This window comes from Phyllobates terribilis, unplaced genomic scaffold (genome assembly GCF_046119375.1).
Source record: "Phyllobates terribilis strain yellow unplaced genomic scaffold, ASM4611937v1 Scaffold_3__8_contigs__length_932513732, whole genome shotgun sequence".
Lineage (NCBI taxonomy): Eukaryota > Metazoa > Chordata > Amphibia > Anura > Dendrobatidae > Phyllobates > Phyllobates terribilis.
This window is the reverse complement of record NW_027362763.1, coordinates 412,022,212-412,045,892: the sequence shown is the minus strand read 5'-3', so window position 1 is coordinate 412,045,892 and position 23,681 is coordinate 412,022,212. Positions and strand designations below refer to the sequence as shown.

The 23,681-nt window shown below is 44.3% G+C and overlaps 1 protein-coding gene across 2 annotated transcripts in view; it reads left to right on the top strand.

The window, feature by feature from the left end:
• Positions 1-22,043: 22,043 nt before the first annotated feature.
• Positions 22,044-23,681, top strand: part of PHIP (PHIP subunit of CUL4-Ring ligase complex) — a 114,395-nt gene continuing 112,757 nt past the window's right edge. For both annotated transcript variants that reach the window (XM_073675600.1, XM_073675599.1), the window contains exons 1-4: positions 22,044-22,295; positions 22,399-22,457; positions 22,578-22,607; positions 23,074-23,133. In XM_073675600.1, the coding sequence (XP_073531701.1) occupies positions 22,253-22,295; positions 22,399-22,457; positions 22,578-22,607; positions 23,074-23,133 (192 nt within the window). In that variant the 5' untranslated portion in view covers positions 22,044-22,252. The remainder of the gene's footprint in view (positions 22,296-22,398; positions 22,458-22,577; positions 22,608-23,073; positions 23,134-23,681) is intronic.

The window sequence follows — 23,681 nt, the reverse complement described above, 5'->3', positions numbered from 1 at the left end:
CGCAGGTAAATCCACATGTGTTCACTGAACCATGCAGATTTATTGCATTCAATATATTCTAGTGTTCAAATTTCTGTTGTGGAGACTAGCGACTCCGCAAGAGAACTTGACATGTTGCGGTCTTGAAAGTCGCGTCGCATGTCAGTGTCCACAGGTGATTCGCAGCCTCTGATGCACGCATAGTGGACATGGGATTTCTAGAGATCCCATCCACTATGCTGCAACATCTGGACGCTGCGGGTTTGACGCTGTATGAACACGCAGCGTTAAACCTGCAGCGTTAAACCTGCAGCGGCTCCGGACCGTGGCCTTGTACCCAAACTCACCCGCAGCATGTCAATTTCTGTAGCGGACACACTAGTCTCCGCTGCAGATTTTGACTGATTGAAGTGTCATTATATGCGGTGGATTCACATGTACAGACAACAATAGTGCGGCATTAGAACGCCGCGTTTTGAACGCAGCAAAAATATGCTGCGTCCAAAGCGCTGCTGAGTGCTGATCTGGGGGAAGTATGGGCTAATGAAACAGCTGTGAGCTGTTAATTATAGCCTGGGACCAGGTTTGCAAATGGCGCCTTCCTAGGCTAAAAATAGCAGCTCACAGCTGTCGCATAAATTACATGAATGGAAATACTAATGAAGATTGGGTGTATGGGATCAGCTGACACCTAGCTCTTTTGTTTGGTTATGACAAGGTGTCAATTAGACCTTTTCATGACCAAACCTAATTAAAGTAAAGAGTTAAATAAACACACAGACAGAGAGCAAACACTTTATTTGAAATACAACAGACACATTCTTTAATCATTTAAATTAACCAATATACTCACCCAGTTATGAAGGTAATCCAAGGCTTTAAGCAATGTCCCACCAAATAATTTAGCTCCAAAAAGCATTCATTGATGTACAAAAATGCTTCAAAAACCGCATCAAAAACCACACGTTTTTTCCTGCCATGGAGATGCAGAAACGCTCAGGAAATTTCTGCTTCAAATCCTGATTGTGCGCACATAGCCTTAGGCGGTTCACCTGGAGAGGACGTCAATCCTGAGGAAGGATGGCCTGTCATGGTTGAGACAAGGACAGGGTGGAAACGGAGGTGGACAAATCCTGCAGCTGAGTTGCCATCACATTAAAGGGAACCGGTCATGTTAGTTGGAGTATGTAACCTGCCCCCAGGTTGTTGTTAGTGGTGCAAAATGTATCACTAACACTCTTTTTGCATTAAAATCGGTGCTGTAATCTTTTGTAAAAATCACTTTATGTACTTATATCTTACTTGCTCGTTTAGTCATAAGGGTGTTCCTTTCCTTATTCAGTCCGGCTTGTCCCGCCCACTCAATTTGAATTGCCCCCGGTGTGCGCCGACGTCACATGAATAGGCTTGCTGTGATCACGCTGATGCTGTGACCCACGCTTGTGCAATGCATATTGAACGGCCGAGTGTCGCCAAGTGATGATCGGCCCCAGCGCATGCGCAGTAATGATTGGCCCCAGCACGTGCGCAGTGATGATCGACTCCCGCACGGGCACGGGAGCTGCTCGTCACTACGCATGCACGGGAGCTGATCATCGCAGCGACATGCGGCTGTTCAATGCACATTGCTCAAGCGTGGGTCACAGCATCAGCGATCGGAGAGATCAGACAAAGTGAGTAAACAAGCCAGGTCGGTAACAAGAGAAACAAATAATAAAGCACCTTGACTGGGAACTAATGGAACTGCAACTAGAACCTAAACTAAGGGAAGGTGTGGAATGAGGAGCTGCCTAATATATCCACTGCTGGCAGAGGATAGACCAGGGAAGCAAAACTCTGCAGGACACAGTGGTTTTAAATTCCTGCAGAGTCTGGCCATCCCTCCCCATGGCCAGGTGGAGACTCTCTGGCAACAAGAGGATGCAGCAGTGCTGGAAGTGTAGCACGAGGCTGCTCAGCGAGATGATCTAACACCGACAGCGGAGCAGTGCACACAGTGAGTAGGACGGTGCTTACAAACCATGCGAGTCATCAGCAGGACAGTCACATTGGCAGAGCCTCTGACGTTCTAGAAATCCCCCACACTATTCCCCATTTTGCAAACTGCACTCCTCACTGAATTCATCTAGGGGTGCAGTGAGCATATTGAAACCACAGGTGTGTCAAAAAATTCTATAGTATTGGGTGGTGAGGAAAAAAAAAATTACATTTTTACAACTAAAATGGTGCTTTAGGCTCAGATTTCCAAATTTCACAAGGCGTAATAAGTAAGAATGGGCCCCATAACTTGTTTCATAATTTCTCCTGAACGTGGCAATACCTTACAAGTGACTGTACAGTTGTGTTTGGTCACCCAGCCGGGCTTGGGAGGGTAAGGGCGCTATTTGACTTTGAAGCATGGATTTTCCTAGAATAGTTTGCCGTCTCCATTTGCAGAGCCCCTAAGTGCCAGAACAGCAGAAACCCCCATCAAGTGACCCCATTTTGGAAATCACAACCCCTCGGGGAATTCATCTATGGGTGTAGTGACTATTTTGTTTCTGGAAAACACCTATGGAGTCAAACGGAGTAACTGTTGCAGAATAAAAATTGCAAATATGCCACTGTAGTTCCCAATAAATTGTAGTGTCCATGATATTGTGCTCAGCTCATGCTTCTGGAGGCAAGCACCCCGTACCAATTGTGCATTAGGTACACTGTGGGGCTCAGAAAGAAGGGGCGCATTTGGATTTGGGAGCGCAGATTTTGCTGGATTTCTTTTGGGGTGGCGCAATGGCACTTTTCCAGAGCCTTTGTGCAAACAGCAACAAGGAAGCCCCCTATATTTTCACTAACGGATGTTGCACCTGAATGGGGACTTTTTTTGTGGATTAAGTTGAAGCTTATATTGGTAGCATTTTGGGGAACATAACATTTTGGATCAGTTCACATTTATCCTGCGCTCTACACTGAGCACTTACTTGTACATCTAAATATCCGAAATACGTGATTCAGATGAAACCCCCGATGGATCCAGTCACTATAAGGAGGCAGCAGGGTTATTCTGGACTCCGTCTGGCCTCTGTTCAGCGGTGTCTTTCTTTTCAAGGTTGCACAAAACTGTAGTTTACATGTAAAGTATGACGTAGAGCATTGGATAAATGTGAGTCGAGCTTTATTGCGATCTTTGGGAGGCAGAATGAACAAATCAACAGCAGTTCAAGAATATTTTTAAATTTATTTTTTATGCCATTCACCATGTGGTATAAGTGATATGACGGCTTTATTCCTCAGGTCAGTACGATTTCAGCAATATCACATTTATATATTTTTTTTATAGGTTTTGCTATCACACACTAAAAACGCTTTTTTACAAAATACTATATTTTTTGCATCACCATATTTTGAAGTCTATAGTTTTTATCTTTCTGCTCACAGAGTCATGTGTGGGCTTGTTTTTTGCAGGACGGAATGGAGTTTTAATGGGTACCATTTTTGGATGGAGAATATCATAATTTTTTTATGGCTTTCTTTTCTAGTTTGTGGGAAGCACAATAAACAAAAATCAGCAATTCAGGAATAGTTTTTTTTTAACGACATTCACCATCTCGTAAAAGTGATGAAACAGCTTTATTCTTCAGGTCAGTACAAATACAGCGATACCACATTAATATTTTTTTTAATGTTTTGCTGCTTTTACACAAGAAAAACAATTTTAGAGAAAAAAAAGTTTTTTGCATGGCCTTATTCTGACAGATATAGCTTTTTTATTGCTCAGCTGATGGAGCTGTATGGGGCCTTTTTGCGGGACAAGATGAAGTTTTCAGCAATACCATTTCTATTTACACACGACTTTTCGATTGTGTTTTATTCTATTTTTTTGTCAGCTGTATGATGAAAAACATTTTTTTAAGTTGGGGTTTAATAGTGTGACAGTTTTATAGCTGTCATTCCGGACATGGCGATGCCAAGTATGTGTAATTTTTTTTTGTTTTTTACATAAATATGCATATTTATTTGGAGAAATATTTTTTTGCTCTTTATTTTGGTTTTATTTTAAGATTTTTACAGTTTTTGTTTTACTTTTTCACTTAGTCCCTCTATGGAACTTCAACTTTTATTTCTCTAATCACTGTTCTAACATATTGCAATAAATAAAACGTAGCAATAGGCTAAGATACCCTGGAACAGTTCAAGAAGATATCTATCTAGTATCTATCAATCGGACCAAAAAGCACATGTTCCGCGCATAATAAGGTATGAGATCATATAGGAAGAAAAGTGTGCACACAGAACTAAATAAAAATATATTTTATTGACAACATTGGTGGGCAAGTGAATGGTGGCAATAAGCCAAAAGGTGGCACCAGAGTACAGCCAAGTATACCTAAACTCTATGTAGCATGCAAAACATTAATTGTAGAGACTAAATTCTGACAAAAGTTCATTAAATACCATCATATTAATATATGCAACATTCATATAAAGTTTGCCATACAATGACTTGTCAAAAAGTGACCTATTGCAATGCAAAGCGCTGTATCCAGGCACCTAGTCTCTGGCCAAACCACAAGTTAACCCCTTTCTGACATGAGACATATCCATATGTCCCTGTGGCCTGGAACTTACCGACATGGGACGTATGGATATGGCTTGGCGATTTTGTACGCACAGGCTGTACGCGCGTGATCGCTGCTGTGTGTCAGCTGATTCTGACAGCTGACACCCGGCACTAAGTGCCAGGAGCAGTGCCCACACCGCTCCCAGGCACTTTGAGCCGCTAAATGCTGCTATCGCATTTAGCGAGCAGGCAGAGGGATGAAAGCCCATCTGCCTTTGTATCGGAGACCCCGCAACGTCAAGTTGTAAAAATATTTTAAAAAACCCCACAAAATAATAATAAAAAAATAAAAATATATTGTACCTATATATTGTACCCAGAAATAAATATTTTTATGAAAAAAAAAAAAAAAGTACACATATTTGGTATCACCAAGTCCGGAAAAACCTGACCTATAAAACTGTGCCACTAGTTAACCCCTTCAGTGAACACCGTAAAAAAAATAAAAAACAATGCAAAAAATAATGCTTTATCATGATACCACTGAACAAAAAGTGGAATAAAACGCGATCTAAAAAAAAAAAGTAAATAAAAATGGCATAGCTGAAAACATCATCTTGTCCCGCAAAAGAAAAAGCTGCCATATAGCTCCATTAACGGAAAAATAAAAAAGTTATAGCTCAGAATAAAGCGATGCAAAAATAATTATATTTCTATAATAGTTTTTATTGTGTAAAAGCGCCAAAAAATAAAAACGCTATAAATGTGGTATCACTGTAATCGTGCTGACCCAAAGAATAAAGTTGCCTTAGCAATTTTACCACACGGGGAACGACAAACCCCCCCCCCCTAAAAAACAATTCCTGAATTGTTGGTTTTTGTTTATTCTGTATCCCAAAATTCAGAATAGAAAGCGATCAAAAAATTGTCACGTACCCGAAAATGGTACCAATAAAAATGTCAACTCGTCCCGCAAAAAACAAGTCTTCACATGACTCTGTCGACTGAAATATGGAAAATTATAGCTCTCAAAATATGGCGATGCAAAACTAGTTTTTGCAATGAAAAGCGTCTTTTAGTGTGTGACAGCTGCCAAACATAAAAACTCGCTATGAATCTGGTATCGCTGTAATTGCACTGACCTGAAGAATAAAGTTGCCTAATCAATTATACCCCACGAGGAACAGCGTAAAAAATAAATAAAACCAATTCTTCACCTGCTGTTGATTTGTAAGTCACATTTATCCTGTGCTCTGCGCTTACAGCGGAGTCTCCCATGTAAATCTCTGAAATGCGTGATTCAGACAGAACCCCCTGGCGGAAGATTCCTTATTAATGAGGCAGATGGAGACACTGTGGACGCCGTCTGGCCTATGATCTGTCGGTGTCAGTCTTTTTATTAGGCGTGTATAAAAGTGCTGTCGGCACATTTTCGTGCACTTCTGAAAAGGACAATGCTGAACAGAGGCCAGACGGAGTCCAGAGTAACTCTGCTGCCTCATTATAGTGAATGGATTCCTCGGGGGTTTCATTTGAATCACGTCACTCGGAGATTTAGATGTAAACTCTGTGTAAGGTGGCTGTTGGACAGGTCGTGGACGGGAGGTATGTGTCCCCGAAGTGCCTAGCTTCGGTGATGTAGGACCCGGAGAAGCAGGCTCCAGCACACATAGTGCTGAGAGGAATTTAATGGGCCCGGATTACAGGGCTGGGTTTTACGAGCAGCTGAAAGAGCTGGGGGGGACGACAGCTGCTCACTTACCTCCAGTCCAGGTCTTGGAAGGCTGATTTAAGACAGCTGCGCCTGTCTCAGTCGGTCTGTGTTGGGCAAGGTGAGCAGACCTTGCATGTGTTTCTTAGACTCTGCAGGAGGCAGAGAAAAGCACTTTGTTTAAACAGCTGAGGCTGTGCTGAATGGACTTGTTATTTTGAGATTTGTTCTGTTATTCCTTTTTGTGCCAGGAAGAGGCTGTTACTTTTGTTTCCTCACTGGTGTATGGACACTAAATAAACCACCAGTTTGTTTAAACCCGTGGACTGCATCACTGTGTGAACCTGTGCCTACCTCCAACGTGGCTCAGTGAGTACAAATCCCTACATCTGGATAAATGTGATCCAAAATGTTACAGAAAATATTCCCAACAAAAGCTTCAATTCAATCCACAAAAAAAAAGCAAGTCTCCACTCAAGTCCGTCATCTGTTATTGGAAATATAGGGGCTTTCAAATTACTGGTAGCACAAAGGCTCTGGAAAAGCAACGTGGCTCCTCGCCCCCCAAAAGAAATTGAGCAAATTCTGCACTCCCAAATCCAAATGCCCCCCTCCCTTCTGAGCTCCAGTGTGTGCCTAAACCGCAGTTAGCGTCCACATGTTGGGCATTTCTGTAGCGATGAGAGTCTGCCTAATTTACTGGTGTGTGTCTCCAGAAGCATGAGCTGGGCACAACGTACTGGTCACTACAATTTACTGGTCACTACAACGGCAGTTTGCAATTTTCACTCAGCAACATCCGCTGCTGTTTGTTTCTGGAAAAGACCCTTAGGCCACAGCCCCACTATCAGTATTTTGTCTTTTTTTTTTCCTCAGTAGTGTGAGCCATAACCAGGAGTGGGTGATAAATGCAGAATTGGTGCACTTGTTTATATTACGGTATACCTTTTCTCTGATTGTTCCTCGCCTGGTTTTGGGTCCCAGTCATGAGAAAAAATACTGACCGAATACTGATAATGGGGCCATGGCCTTAGAGTCAAAATTGTCACTACACCTGTAGATAAATTCCCAAAGGGGTATAATTTCCAACAAGGGGTCACTTGAGGGGGGATTCTGCTATTCTAGCTACCACTTAGTGGCTCTGTATATGGAGTCTGCATACTATTCTACAAAAATCTGCGCTCCAAGAGGCAAATAGCGCTCCGTCCCTCCTGAGTCTTGCCGCATGGCTAAGCAGTACTGTATGGCCACATGTGGGGTATTTATACATTCAGCAGAAATTGTAGGACAAATTTTGGTGTCATCTTTACCCATTTCCCAGTATGAAAATCTGGGGCTAAAACAAAATTTTGGTGGTAAAAATGTAATTATTTTTTTCTTTACTGCCCAATGGTATAAAATTCTGTGATCCACCTGTGATGTCAATATGCTCACTGCACCCCTAGATGAATTCATTGCGAGGTGTAGTTTGTAAAATGGGGTCTCTTATGGAGGGTCTGCTATTCTGGCACCTTAAGGGCTTGTCAATGTGACATGGCACCCTCAAACCAGTCCAGCAAAATCTGAACTCCAATATGGTGCTTCTTCCCTTCTGAGCTTTGCACTGTGCATCAAAAGTAGTTTTTGACCACATATGGGGTATCGTTGTACTCAGGAGAAATTGCACAACAAATTTTGGGGTCCATTTTCTCCTGCTATCCTTGTGAAAATGAAAAAGTTTGGGGTTAAAACAACATTTTTGTGGAAAAAATATATTTTTTTCATTTTTACAGATACTGTATATGTTGTAAAATTCTGTGAAGCACCTGTAAGCTCAAGGTGCTCACCATATATCTAAATAAATTCCTTTAGGGTTCTAGTTTACAAAATGGGGTAGATTGTGGGGGTTGTCCACTGTTTAGAAACATCAGGGGCTCTCCAAACGCGATATGATACCCACAGACCATTCCATCAAAGTCTGCATTCCAAAATATCACTCCTTCCATTCTGAGCCCTGCTGTGCGCCCAAACAATAGTTTTCCCCAACATATTGGGTATCTGCGTGCTCAGGGGAAATTGCACAACAAATTTTGGGGTCAATTTTCTCCTTTTAGCCCTTTGAAAATAAAAAATTGGGACTAAAAAACATTTTTGTGGGAAAAATGGGAATTCTTAATTTTTACGGCTCCACGGTATAAACTTCTGTGAAGCACTTGGGGGTTCAAGGTGCTCACCACACATCTAGATAAGTTCCCTGAGGGGTCTAGTTTCCAAAACGGTGTCACTTGTGGTTTTTTTCACTGTTTAGGCACATCAGGGGCTCTCCAAACACGACATGGCGTCCGCTAATTATTCAAGCAAATTTTACATTAAAAAAGTCAAATGGCGCTCCTTTCCTTCCGAGACATGCCGTGCGCCCAAACTGCTGTTTTTACCCACATAAGGGGTATCTGCGTGCTCAGGAGAAATTGCACAACAAATTCTGGGGTCCATTTTTTCTGTTACCCTTGCGAAAATAAAAAAAAATTGGGCCTAAAGTAATTTTTTTCTGAAAAAAAGTTAAATGTTCATTGTTTTCGTCCACATTTCAAAAATTCCTGTGAAGCACCTGAAGGGTTAATAAATATCTTGAATGTAGTTTTGAGCACCTTGAGGGGTACAGTTTTTAGAATCGTGTCACCTTTGGGTATTTTCTGTCATAAAGGCCCCTTAAAGTCACTTCAAATGTGATGTGGTCCCTTAAAAAATGGTTTTGTGAATTTTGCTGGAAAAATTAGAAATTGCTGGTCAACTTTTAACCCTCATAACTTCCTAACAAAAACAAATTTTGCTTCCAAAATTGTGCTGATGTAAAGTAGACATGTGGGAAATGTTATTTATTAACTATTTTGTGTGACATATCTCTCGGATTTAAGGGCATGAAAATCAAAGTTTGAAAATTGCAAAAGTTTCAAAATTTCCGCCAAATTTCTGATTTTTTCACAAATAAACAACAGTCATATCAAATACATTTTACCACTATCATGATGTACAATATGTCACGAAAAAACAGTCTCAGAATCATTGGGATCTGTTAAAGTGTTCCAGAGTTATTACCTCATAAAGAAATACTGATCAGAATTGTAAAAATTGGCCTGATCATTAACGTGCAAACAGCCTTCTGGGGTAAAGGGGTTAAATAAAGTTTGCATGAACCGATAAGGAATGATCAAACAGACAATACCAGGCTGAAACAATGGTGCCACTTCCCCAATGTTAATGCAATAAACATTGTAGGGATTAACTTCTCAGGTAGGCATTAGGTAGCGTTCACACCGGCAATGCAGTTTGCTCCAGACAGATGCAGTTTTATTGCTTTAATAAAACTCCACGGGATTCAAAACAAAAACATCCTCTTCTGGGCACAAAGGTATCTCAGTAACTAAACAGTTCATGTTAGCAGGGCACATACAGTATATGTCCGTGCGGGCTCACCTGAACAGATTACAGTCTTTTCTCCCTGAGCAAACTTTATACATACACAGAATAGGTACGGTCCTACCATGTGTCGGTATCCCCTTCAGCCTGAGCTCCAGTAGCTTCCAACGCTAAACAGAAGTATTTAACTCCGTGCACAGTTCACATGGAACAGGCTGCAGCTTCCAGACAGTTCTCTGCAGCTCCAACAAACAGACTACTTAGCTTTCCTAGCTGACCCATGCAGTCTACATTCAGAGAGAGACCCAGGCATGTCTCTCTCCCAGCTACAGCTCACATTTTCGCTTGTCACGTACCAGTTTCAGCACACTCAACTCTGCTTCATTCAGCAGACTGATACACCTCTAGCCCTGGTTTTTAGTTATAGCTAGCTAGGTGCATCTAATCAAGACCAGCAATGCTAAGCCCTTCACGGTTTTGCTACACCATGTGCTTGAAATCATTAGAGCTGTCAGTTTGACACTTACAGAACGCCCTTAGACCATGCTCCTGGCAGACCTGGAGGTCATTATCGACCTTTGGTTGCCATGACTACCATCAGTAGCCCATAGTCACGTTGTGGTGGTGCTGATCATGTGTGAGAGGAAGCCCCCTCCCTCTCCTAGCTTTCTGAATGCAACGATCACAGTTGATTGTGGCATTTATAGGGTTAAAAGGCCAGGCACCAGCCCCGTCTGTTAGAGCTGGTGCTCGGCTATCACTTAAGCCAAGCTCCCGGCGGCTCCTGTGCCCGCATAATTGCCATGACGTACTGGTAAGTCCATTTGCGGGAAGCACCTGCAAGATATGACCTACCAGTACATCATATGCCGGGAAAGGGGTTAAAACATACAGTCCTCCTCTCCATTTTTATTTTCTATCTTTTATTTGGCAAGTAACTACTAAGATGTAGCTACCTATAAGAAGCAAGAGAAAGCGGTGTTGATTTGCCTTTGTGAGGAGATAGGTATTATTGGAACGGATAAAACAAAAGAAATGTTGACCTGTGCCATCGTCAAAAATGATGCCAAGCACCGATGCAAAAAAGGGAAAGCAGAGCCAGGGACCCATATCGCAGCAGGATATCAAGCCATGGATCTTGCTACACTGGTTCTATAACTGTCCGATCCAAAGGGAAACAGCACTAACCACAGCTCCCAGAGTGGAATTGACTCTTGCTTGACTATAATTCTTGACCCCCAAATGTGTATATAGCTCATTTTATGAGACCGCCAATCCTGTTTAGAGCACTTTCCTATGATGAAAAAAAGATAGGGACCTAGACACGTTCCTAAGAGTAGTTGAAAAGACCTGCAGACAGTACCAGCTGCCCAGCGAGCAATGGACCAGGTATCTAAAACCAGGGTTAAGAGGCAAAGCCATGGAAGTGTTTGCAGCTTTTCTCTGAGACAAATATGGAGATTTTGAAACATGGCAGTCATAGTACTCCACGTGGAGGCTCCTAAGGCAAAAATATGACAAATTGGAATTAACCGGCTTTCCATGAATATACAGTGCATTGTGAAAGTATTTGGCCCCCTTGAACTTGTCTACCTTTTGCCACATTTCTGGCTTCAAACAAAGATATAAAATTCTAATTTTTTGGGAAGAATCAACAACAAGTGGGACATAATCGTGAAGTGGAACGAAATTTATTGGATATTTTAAACTTTTTTAACAAATTAAAAAGTGAAAAGTGGGGCGTGCTATATTATTCGGTCCCCTTGAGTTAATACTTTGCAGTGTCACCTTTTGCTGCGATTACAGCTGCAAGTCGCTTGGGGTATGTCTCTATCAGTTTTGCACATCGAGAGGCTTCCTTGCAAAACAGCTCGAGCTCATTGAGGTTGGATGGAGGGCGTTTGTGAACAGCAGTTTTCAGCTCTTTCCACAGATTCAGTTCTGGACTTTGACTTGGCCAGTCTAACACCTGGATACGTTTATTTTTGAACCATTCCATTGTAGATTTTGCTTTATGTTTGGGATCATTGTCTTGTTGGAAGATAAATCTACGTCCCAGTCTCAGGTCTTTTGCAGACTCCAACAGGTTTTCTTCCAGAATGGTCCTGTATTTGGCTCCGTCCATCTTCCCATCAATTTTAACCATTTTCCCTGTCCCTACTGAAGAAAAGCAGGCCCAAACCATGATGCTGCCACCACCATGTTTGACAGTGGGGATGGTGTTTTGAGGGTGATGAGCTGTGTTGCTTTTACGCCAAACATATCGTTTTGCATTATGACCAAAAAGTTTGATTTTGGTTTAATCTGACCATAGCAACTTATTCCACATGTTTGGTGTGTCTCCCAGGTGGCTTGTGGCAAACTTCAAACAAGACTTTTTATGGATATCTTTGAGAAATGGCTTTCTTCTTGCCACTCTTTCATAAAGGCCAGATTTGTGCAGTGTACAACTGATTGTTGTCCTATGGACAGACTCTCCCACCTCAGCTGTAGATCTCTGCAGTTCATCCAGAGTGATCATGGCCTTTTGGCTGCATCTCTGATCAGTCTTCTGCTTGTTCGAGATGAAAGTTTAGAGGGACGGCCGGGTCTTGGTAGATTTGCAGTGGTCTGTTACTCCTTCCATTTCAATATGATCGCTTGCACAGTGCTCCTTGAGATGTTTAAAACATGGCAAATCTTTTTGTATCCAAATCCGGTTTTAAACTTCGCCACAACAGTATCTCGGACCTGCCTGGTGTGTTCCTTAGTCTTCATGATGCTCTCTGCACTTGAAACAGAACCCTAAGGCTGAGTTCACACGATGCGTATTTCATGCGTTTCCGCGGCGTTTTTGCAGTTGCGTAAACGCCGCGGAAACGCATGAAAAACGCATGGTAGAAGGGAAGCAATGTTCCCCAATGGAAATCCGCATGTGCTGTGCCCATGATGCGGATTTTTCCGCAGCGTGAACGCTGCGGTCAAAAATCCGCAGCATGTCAATTAATTTTGCGGAAACGCGGCGATTTCGCCGCCATTGACTTGCATTAGAACTCCCCAATTCCGCAAGACAGCATCTGTACTTGCGCTATTGGCGCGTTCTAATATGCGGATGGTACCCGGGTGTGGAGGAGAGGAGAGTCTCATCCACACCCAGGTACCATTAAAAAAGCTGTAAAAAAAGAATAAAATAAAAAATAAATGTATTCTTACCTTCTGTCGGCCCGCGCAGCGCTCCCGCTTGGTTCCCGGCACTTGCAGTGAGTTGTAGGACCTGCGCTGACGTCAGAGTCATGTGACGGGTCACGTGACGCTGACGTCGGCAGGTCTTTCAATTCAAAGTTGCTGGCAGCCGGGAACTTTGTAAAGCAGGACAGCGCGGGCCATCGGAGGTAAGTATATACACTCTCTCGGGTCACACTATATAAATCCATGCTGTTTGCATGGAATTATATAGTGTGACCTAGTTGTCAAGCACTTTCCAGGTGATGCTAAAATCGCCTGGAAAGCGCTTGTCAATCTGCATGCGGAAACGCATGTGAATCTGCATGTGGATCCGCATGTATTCTGCAGGAAAAACGCATGCACAATCTGCATGCGTTTTTTTCTGCCAGGGAGATGCAGAAATGATGCAGAAATTTTCTGCTTCATTTCTGCATCGTGTGCACATACCCTGAGACTATCACAGAGCAGGTGCATTTATATGGAGACTTGATTACACACAGGTGGATTCTATTTACCATTACCAGTCATTTAGGACAACATTGGATCATTCAGAGATCCTCACTGAACGTCTGGAGTGAGTTTGCTGCACTGAAAGTAAAGGGGCCGAATAATATTGCACGCCCCACTTTTCAGTTTTTAATTTGTTAAAAAAGTTTAAAATATCCAATAAATTTCGTTCCACTTCACGATTGTGTCCCACTTGTTGCGGATTCTTCCCCCCAAAATTTTAATTTTTTATCTTTGTGTTTGAAGTCAGAAATATGGCAAAAGGTAGAAAAGTTCAAGGGGGCCAAATACTTTCACAATGCACTGTAATTAGCTATACTTGTCTCACCTGATGAGGAGGAAGGGCAAGAGGTCTTAATGGGACCCTTTGAAATATCTTATACAGTGACACCCAGTGTAAGACCCAGGAGAAACAAAGAGGATTGTAGCTGTGTCCAAATCTCAGCGGTCTATCCTCAGCAAGGATCTCTCACCAGTAAGAGATTTTGAAACCATTAAATAGGCCGCTATGTTGAAAAACAATCTCATCCCAGAAGTATACAGCAAAAGATTCTAGAGATTCCATCATGGACTGAACAGCAGATACTCTGATGTGGTAGGTGAACTGAAACCCAACCTTCATCAGTGGATCCAAGGATTATCCATTTTAGACCTGAAGGACCTTGTGGTTAAAAATCTATTTTTTGCACATTTGCCCCATGGAAGTGCTACAGTTTGTTATGGACCAGGAGCTCAAGGATGTAGCATACAGAGGAGCATAGATTGCAGATTCCTATGCGGCCAATTGTACACCTAAGGTGTGGAAGACTTCAGTCACCAGCTGAAAAAGGGTAAGCTGAAACCCAACACCCAGGGGCTTACATAAAAATCATGGGGCCCAATAGCTGAAGCTCTAATTGGGGCACCCCCCACAATAAATAAATAAATAAATATTTGTCTGTGTCACAGAAGAGCAGATCTCATAACTTTCCAGCCTTTACATAGCAATTTTCCTCCTGCTGAAGTCCTAGATTCCTCTTTCATTGCCCCCATAAAGTATGATGCCAATAAAAGTGCCCCCTAAACACAGTATGATACCCCCATGGTGCATTCCTCTACATTAGCCTCCACATGCACAATATAATGACCGAATTGTACCCCACTTCAACTCCCAAGGCAAAGTATGGTGAAACCAACACAGTATGATCCCCCAACTATGACTCCCACACAGCCCTCCATACAGTTTAATGGGCCTACATACAGTATAATGGCCCCCACGCAGCCCTCCAAACAGTACGATGGACACCACACAAACCTTCACACTGTATAATTGCTTTCATACACTATAATGGCCCCCCACATAGCCCTCAAAATATTATAACACATAGCCTTCCATATAGTATAATACGCCACCCATAATCCTCCATATAGTATAATGAACTTCCCATGGTCCTCCATAGAAAATAATGCACTCCCCGTAGTCCGCCATACAGTATAATGCACTGCCCATAGTCCTCCATATAATATAATGCACCTCATAGTCCTCCATACAGTATAATGCACTCCCTATGGTCCTCCATAGAATACAATGCACTCCCCATAGTCCTCCATACAGTATAATGCACTCCCCATAATCCTCCATACAGTATAATGCACTCCCAATAGTCCTCCATAAAATATAATGCACTCCCCATAGTCCTTCATAGAATATAATTCACAGTATATTACAAATCGCGCAGGGTAAAATGCAGCCCCCATACATTATAATGCACCCCACAGTCCTGCAGTATTATGGGCACCATGTACTCACTGATTTTAAAATACCGTATGTTTTAAATAAGCCAACCCGAGTATAAGCCGAGGTACCTAATTTTACCACAAACAACTGGGAAAACTTATTGACTCGAGTATAAGCCTAGGGTGGGAAATGCAGCAGCTACTGGTAAATTTCCCCATCCTGGTACGCGTTGCTCCATCATCTCCAATCCTGGTATGTTTGGCCCCTTCATCCCCAATCCTGGTATGCATGGCCCCCTCATCCCCAATCCTGGTGTGCATGGCCCCCTCATCCCCAATCCTGGTGTGCATGGCCCTCTCATCCCCAATCCTGGTATGCATGGCCTCCTCATCCCCCAATCCTGGTGTGCATGGCCTCCTCATCCCCCAATCCTGGTGTGCATGGCCTCCTCATCCCCCAATCCTGGTGTGCATTGCCTCCTTATCCCCCAATCCTGGTGTGCATGGCCTCCTTATCCCCCAATCCTGGTATGCATGGCCTCCTCATCCCCCAATCCTGGTATGTATGGCCTCCCTCATCCCCCAATCCTGGTATGTATGGCCTCCCTCACCCCCCAATCCTGGTATGTATGGCACCCCTCACCACCAATCCTGGTATGCATGGCCTCCCCATCCCGCAATCCTGGTATGCATGGCCTCCTCATTCCCCAATCTTGGTATGCATGGTCCCCTCACCCCCCAATCCTGGTATGCATGGCACCCCTCATCCCCCAATCCTGGTATGCATGGTCTCCTCATCCCCCAATCCTGGTATGTATGGCCCCATCACTGCACACATAAAAAATAAACACTTATACTCACCTTTCTCCCTCACCTCTGCTCCAGTGCTGCTGCAGCAGCTCATATCAGCATCTGAGCAGCGCATGGCGCCACAGCCACGCGTTCTCAGGCGCTAATGTGAGCTGCCGGTATATTCACTCCTCTCCACGCCAGGACTATGGGAATGGAGAAGAGGGAATATGCATTCTCTTTAGTAGCGGACACTGTCAGCAGGAGCTGCGGCTCAGCACTCCTCCGTGCCCGCTACTAAAGAGAATGAATATTCATTCTTCTCCACGTCCATGGGAGTGTAGAAGAGGGAATATTAATTTCCCTTTAGCAGCGGGCACACGTGGTAGCTGCAGCAGCTGGCTACAGCATGTGCCCCGCTCCTCCGCAACCCCCCACTATCCACCAACAGAATTTCTATATACTTGAGTATATACCCGAGTATAAGGGGGGCTTTTTCAGCACAAAAAATGTGCTGAAAAACTCGGCTTACACTCGAGTATATACGGTAAATACAATACTCACCTATCCTCCTCGTTCCCCCGCTGCTTCAGGCCCCCCCCCGGCTCATGGGCCCCATAGCAGTCGCATGGCCTACCGTCATTGGCGGTACACCACTGCCAACACCCTTAGCTCAAGTAACCAACCCTTATCTTGTCCCATCTCCCATGAGGACTGCATTTGATTCCTGCAGGTATTTTGTGTGTAACAAAGTGGGCTATGTCAGCACTACCAGCCCTGACAAAAAGAAGAGTTTCCCTTCACTCAAGCCCCTTGTCATTTCTCAAGCTGTTTTTTTGTGGGTGGGATAGAAAAAACTTGAGGGATGAGGGACACAGATGCAGAGATGACCCTTGTCTGTCTGGAACTTGTTTAATCATATAATCCCAGAAAACAAGCAGAGAGGAGAAGGTGGAGAAACCTTTTTTTCTCATATGAGGAAAACTGATGAAAATCAATGGTGAAACTCGGTGCCTTTACCTCATATGTAAAAAAAATCTGATGTCTGAATGAGGCCTAAGGTTGAATCCCTACTTCTGTATTATTTTTTCTTTCTCGGGCCTTAAACATATGAGAGGCTGTAAGTTCCTGTCAGGAGCACCGCAATTGCGCCGGGTATTGCTCTCAGAGCTTGGACTATGTTAAATAGACACGTGAATTCAGCATAGGGCATCATTCACACATCAGTGATTTTTTTCAAATGCAAAAAACTGACTGCATTTCATTAGTATTTTCTTTTGCATATGAGAAGGTTTCGATTTGTCTGAAGGCGGGGACAGTGATGCCAGCGCTGATTGGGTGCAGGGTTCATGTGTCATAACAATCCCATGAGAGCCCCAAGAATGCGAGTGCCAACAAGGCTGAAATGGCGCCGGCACGGGAGGTGAGTATAAGCTTTTTTATTTTATCGGCATCAAACATTTAGATCAAGAAGGGGTTGTCCCAGTAGTGGACAACCCCTTTAACTCTCAATTCATAAGTAAATTATGTATTCAGAGAAGACAGATTTTCACATTTCTGAGATAGGAGATAATAATAATAATCATTTTTATTTCTATAGTGCCAACATATTCCGCAGCACTTTACATTTTAGAGGGGAGTTGCACAGACAATAAAAGACATTACAGAATAACAATAATCACATAAATTAACATATACCAGGAGTGAGGGTCCTGCTCGCAAGTTTACAATCTATGAGGAAATAGGGGAGACACGAAAGATGGATGGCAACAATTGCTTGTATTGTACAGTCAAGCATCAATGTAATAAATAGGGTAATCACATAATGCTGAATGAACCAGTCAACAACCAGTATGTGAACAAGTACAGACACAGAGGTCTATTAAGCACATGGGGGTGTGTGCACAGATGATATGAGGGTCCTGATTTGGAAGGAAATCTTGTATGGTGAAAACAGGGATAGTTAGATAAGTGAGTTGAGGTGATAGGCCATTCTAAAGAAATGTGTTTTTATGGAACGCCTAAAACTGTGGGTATTGGGGGTTAATCGAATTGTCCTCGGTAATGCGTTCCAAAAAAATGGCGCAGCACACAAGAAGTCTTGGAGACAGGAGTGGGAGGTTTGGATTATTGAGGATGTTAGTCTTAGTTCATTAGCAGAACAGAGGGCACGGGTGGGGTGGTAGACTGAGACAAGGGAGGAGATGTAGGGAGCGCTGTGTGGGTGAGGTGATGAGTTTATATTGAACTCTGTAGCGGATGGGTAACAAGAGCAATGACTGGCACAAGGTGGAGGCAACGGGGTAGCGGATGGCAAGGAATATGATCCTGGCTGCTGCATTCAAGAAAGATTGGAGAGGGGAGAGTTTAGTAAGAGGGAGACCGATCAGTAGAGTTGCAGTAGTACAGACGAGAATAAATAAGAGCTACAGTAAGAGTTTTTGCAGAGTCAAAGGTAAGAAAAGGTCGAATTCTAGAAATGTTTTTGAGGTGTAGATGACATGAGCAGGCGTGAGGAGTGAATGAAAGATCTGAAACAAGTATGACCCCAAGACAGAAGGCATGTTGCTGGGGAGTAATGCTGGAGCCACACACGGAAATGGCAATATCGAGCATAGGTAGGTTAGTGGAGGGAGGAAACACAAGGTGTTCAGTTTTTTTGACGGGTTCAGTTTCAGATGGAGGGAGGACATGATGTTAGAGACAGCAGAATGACAATCACTGGTGTTTTGTAATAATTCAGGGGTGAGGTCAGGAGACGATGTGTATAATTGGGTGTCATCAGCATAGAGATGGTAATGAAAACCAAATCTACTGATTGTTTGCCTAATAGGAGCGGTGCATAAGGAGAAGGGGAGGGGGCCTAGGACTGATTCTTGAGGAACCCCGACAGTAAGGGGAAGAGGAGAGGAAGAGGAGCCAGCAAAAGATACAGTGAAGAGGTCAGAGAGGTAGGCGAACAAGGAGAGAATGGTGTCCTTGAGCCCGATAGAGCGGAGCATTGTGAGGAGGAGCTGGTGATCCACAGTGTCGAATGCTGCAGAGAGATCCAGGAGAATCAGCAGGGAGTAGTGACCATTAGATTTAGCTCTTAGTAGATCATTAGAGACTTTAGTGAGGGCAGTTTCAGTGGAGTGTAAAGAGCGGAAACCGGATTTTAGAGGGTCAAGAAGAGAGATATCTGAGAGAAAGCGGATCAAACGGGAATAGACCAAGCGTTCCAAGAGTTTAGCGATGAAGGGAAGATTAGACACAGGTCTGCAGATAGCAGAACAGTTTTAGTCAAGGGATGTTTTTTTAAGTAATGGAGTGTTTAAATGAGGAGGGAAAGATACTAGATGAGAGAGAGATTAAATATTTTAGTTAGGTGAGTGGTGACAGCCAGGGAAAAAGACTGAAGGAGATGTAAGGGAATAGGGTGCAGGTAGTAGGGCGAGAAGATGCAAGGAGCCTGATCACTTCTTCTGTGACTGGTTCAAAGACAGAGAGTGAGCTAGATGCAATGGGGGAGGGAGGACCGTGAATGGTATTAGGGGACTGGGAGAAAATTTCCTGTCTGATATGGTCAATTTTTTTCTTTGAAATAATTAGCCAGATCGTCAGCGCTGAGGTCGGTAGTTGGGGCTTTCACTCTTGAATTGAGGACAAAATGAAAAGTGTCAAAGAGGCATTTAGAATTGTTGGATAGTGCGGTGATAAGGGTGTTGAAATAGGTTTGTTTGGTGAGGTGAATGGCGGAGTTGTATGTTTTAAGCACAAACTTATAATTGATGAAATCTTCGGCCAGATTGAATTTTCTCCAAAGACGTTAAGCACCGCTGTAGAAAACGTGTTTGCAGCTTGTGTCAGGGTTGTCGCCGTCTGAGCTGAGTTGTTCTATGTGTAGGAGGAGCAGCTTCATCAATGGGCACTCTGCAATGTATCATTATAATGCTTTAGTGCAGAGTCAGGACATGAGAGGGAGGAGATCGGGGCCAATGATGACTGCAATCTCTTAAAAAGTTTCTGGGTGTTAATGGCATGAATATTTCTAGTGTGGTAAGTGGGCTGTCCTGAGTAGGGACAATTACTGACAGAGAATGAAAGGAGGTTGTTGTCAGAGAGATAACCGTTTGTGTTACAGTATTCTATGTAAGAAGGCAACCAGACATTATGTGTCAATTTTTCCTGAAACAGACAGAATTCTCTACAGAAATTAATGAGCACCAACTGCCTATTTCAGTAAAAGGAAAATCTGTATTCACTGGAGACAGATTTTAACTGTGAACTGAGAATTTTGAAAATTAAAAATCAATCTAGGGGGAGAAAGAAGCGGATTTCTCTCGTAAGATGTATTACAAAGTTATTTATTTTAATGTGTCATATTAATTTATGGAAAAAATTAATTAATTAAAAACCTGTTACTCTTTAATCAGTGAGAACTAGCAGAACTGCTATTTCTGGTAACAGAATAGTGCTGCAGATTCTATTAGGCTGTGTGCCCACGATGCGTTTTTAAGCGTTTCCGCAGCGGCAAAAACGCTGCAGAAACGCTTAAAAAACGCATGGTAGAAGGCCTGCCATGTTCCCCAATGATAATCCACATGTGCTGTGCACATGCTGTGGAAATTTCCGCTGCGCATTATCATTGCGGAAAAAAACGCAGCACTACCAATTATTTTGCGGAAGCGCGGTGTTTTCGCCGCCATTGACTTGCATTAGACCGCATGGATTACGCATCACTGCATATGTAGATTCGCTTTCCATGCGTTCTAATGTGCGGATGGTACCCAGGTCTAGAGAAGAGGAGACTCTCCTCCGGAACCGGGTACCATTGAAAACTGTAGTAAAAAGAATAAAATAAAAAATAAATATATACTTACCTTCTGGCGGCCCCCGATGCGCTCCTCCTTGCTTGGCTGCAGTTCGCGATGGAATGAAGGACCTGCGCTGACGTCAGAGTCATGTGACGGGTTACGCGACGCTGACGTCGGCAGGTCCTTCACTCTACTGCTGCCGGCAGCCAGGACTGAGCGAAGCAAGACTGCGGGGGCCATCGGAGGGTAAGTATTAGTTTATTTTTTTACATTCTCTCGGGTCACAGTATATAAATCCATGCCGTTTGCATGGATTTATATAGTGTGACCAAGTTGACTAGCACTTTCCAAGTGATGCTAAAATCGCTTGGAAAGCGCTTGTCAACCCACATGCGGAAATGCAAGTGAAGAACGCTTCACATCCGCTTGTCCCTGGCAGGAAAAACGAATGTACAATCCACATGTACAATCCGCATGCGTTTTTTCTGCCAGGGAGATGCTGAAATGCTCAGGAAAAAATCCTGAGCATTTCTGCATCGTGGGCACATAGCCTAAGACTTGACACAAATAATATTGAAACCCTGAGTGATAGGGTTTAATATTAATGTGAAGAGTTAAAACACTGGCTTTTGATGTGCTGCTGTAAAAAATGGTAATATTTGGTATTTCATACATCGCAAGAAAGAAAGGAATAAGGTGATACCTTTGCACTAATTTTAGAGTAATTAGAGAGACATGCTAATTTATTTGTCAAATGATATTTTTTTCGCATCGTCTCTATTTGTTGATTATATACAATGTAAAAATGACAGTCCCTCTTTTCCGCAGGACGGCTCATTATGAGAAAGGCTGGTCTGTACTGTACGCTGGCGTAAATGGGAACGGACCAACTAGGGGAAAAGGAGCATTGTGATGGCAAATATATTAGTCTGTTGTGTTATACCAAAGACATTATTATTTTACAGGTCTGGCCTATTTTTGAGACTTTTTTTTTCAAGACTATGTTAGAAAAACTTAAGGTTGACTGCTTAAAAACCTTTTTCTTTCCTACAAAACTCAATATGGAGTAAAACTTTGTGACTGATTAGTTTGGGACAGTTCACAGTAAATGTTGCTCATGCATTGGTATAGTTCTGAATCGTAGGTATATATTTTCCAAAAATCTTTACAATTCATCATAGTTTTCCAATTTAGATGTCTTTTTTTTTTTTAAAAAAAAAGGATCATGGTAAACAATACGTAGAAGGATAGTGCTGCTCTGTACATTCACACCCGTGTGAAACTAGTTACACGTAGAAAACAGGGGTTTTCCAGCAATGTGGAAGTTCTGCAGAGCTTGGAAGGAGAGGGGGACTTTTTTTCGTGCCTTCTTCAGTGCTGGGCGGAGGGATACCACAGGCAGTGAGAACAGATCTCTCTCTGGCTTGTTGTTTCCTCCTCCCTCCGCCTGGCATTGCATGGTGGAGAGCGGAGGCTTCTCTTTCTCCTTCCTGCTCCAGACCCTGACAGCTCCAGGGGCAGGGCCCGGGGATCCGCTCCGGCGGCGGTAGCGGGAGGAGGAGGAGGCAGTGCAGGCAAAGTGGAGGAGGAGGGGGGATAGCCAACAACCCTAACATGTCCTCCTCCAGCAGCCAGCACAGCACCGAGCTCAGATCCGGTATGTGCCCCCTCCCAGCCCCCAATAAACAATCAGTATGGATGGCTCACCCGCAGCGGGGATGATCGCCTGTGCCCTGACCGTCTGTTTCTATGTCTTGCAGAGCTCTATTTCCTCGTTGCCAGATTCCTAGAAGATGGACCCTGCCAGGAGGCAGCCCAGGTATGAGATGGCCCACCAGAAGGGGGTGGGTGGTGCACTTACGTTCCATAGCTGCCCCCCAATATGAGGGCTGAGGGGGCTCAGGACATGGAGTAGTGACCTTCTGCTCTCTCTTTCCAGGTCCTTATCCGAGAAGTGGAGAAGAAGGAGGTGAGTAGGGGGCACGGATGGGGGTGGGGTTCGGGGATGGGCCCCCCACAAGTGTTGCACCTATCGCATGAGGTCCCCCCGATATCGCATCGTCGCCCCCCTGAGATCACATCGGGCCGGTACTCGTCAGACAACGAGAGGATAAATGGCCCCGAGCTGAGCGCTGCTGCACCTCCCGCCCTTCCCCCGAGCCTGGCAGCACTTCTCGGGGGGCGTCGTGCTTATTTTCGGGGGGCAGCAGGATGGCTGGCTTGCTCTGTCACCGTGTGAGGTTTGGGGGGCGCTTCCCCGCCGTGTGAGCCCCCCAGAGAGCGGAGAGGAGCGGGGCAGTGCTGAGGGAGCGGCGGCACCGAGCAGCCAGGAATCTCGCCTGCTAATGCTAGGAATATCCGGCTTTCTCCTCGGTGACCGGGACGTGGGAGCTGCCGAGACCCTCACAGACCCTCACTCTCTCCTTCCATTGCAGCTCCTACCGAGGAGGGTGGACTGGACCGGAGAGGAGCACCCCAGGACTTACCAGAATTTGGTGAGTCTCCTACCGCTGACGAAAAGTTTTTATTACCTTATTTTTTCGCACAGTGAAATAAAATTGAATTTCCCGCATTTTTTGGACTTGCCATTGATGTATAGTACACGGTAGAAAAGGTGTGTGGGGACGGGACAGGGCTCGGCGTGCTGCCCCGGGGAAGGGGGCTCTCACGGACTGACCGCTATGGGGGGACCTGGCCCTGTGTCGTGACAGTCGGGTGAAATCCACGTTATGTGTGGGAAATAAAAGAGACGTCATGGATGTTGTGCGGCGGCGGCGGCGGCGAGCGGGAGGCGGGGCCTGGAAGCTGGAGCGGAGGAGGCGGGGCCTGTGCTGTGCTGCGCTGCTGGGAGCTGAGCCGCCTCACACGCACCGAGCCTCCGGCACTCACCGGCTCTGCCACAAAACGGGCTCGGCTGCCCCACAGCTGTGCTCATGGCGGAGCCCGGGCAGCTGGCTGTGCTACACGTGGCAAGCTCATTGTGCTGTAGGCGATTACCTGCAGTGACTTCTTCCTCAGCCACAAATGAGCCTATTGTCCGCTC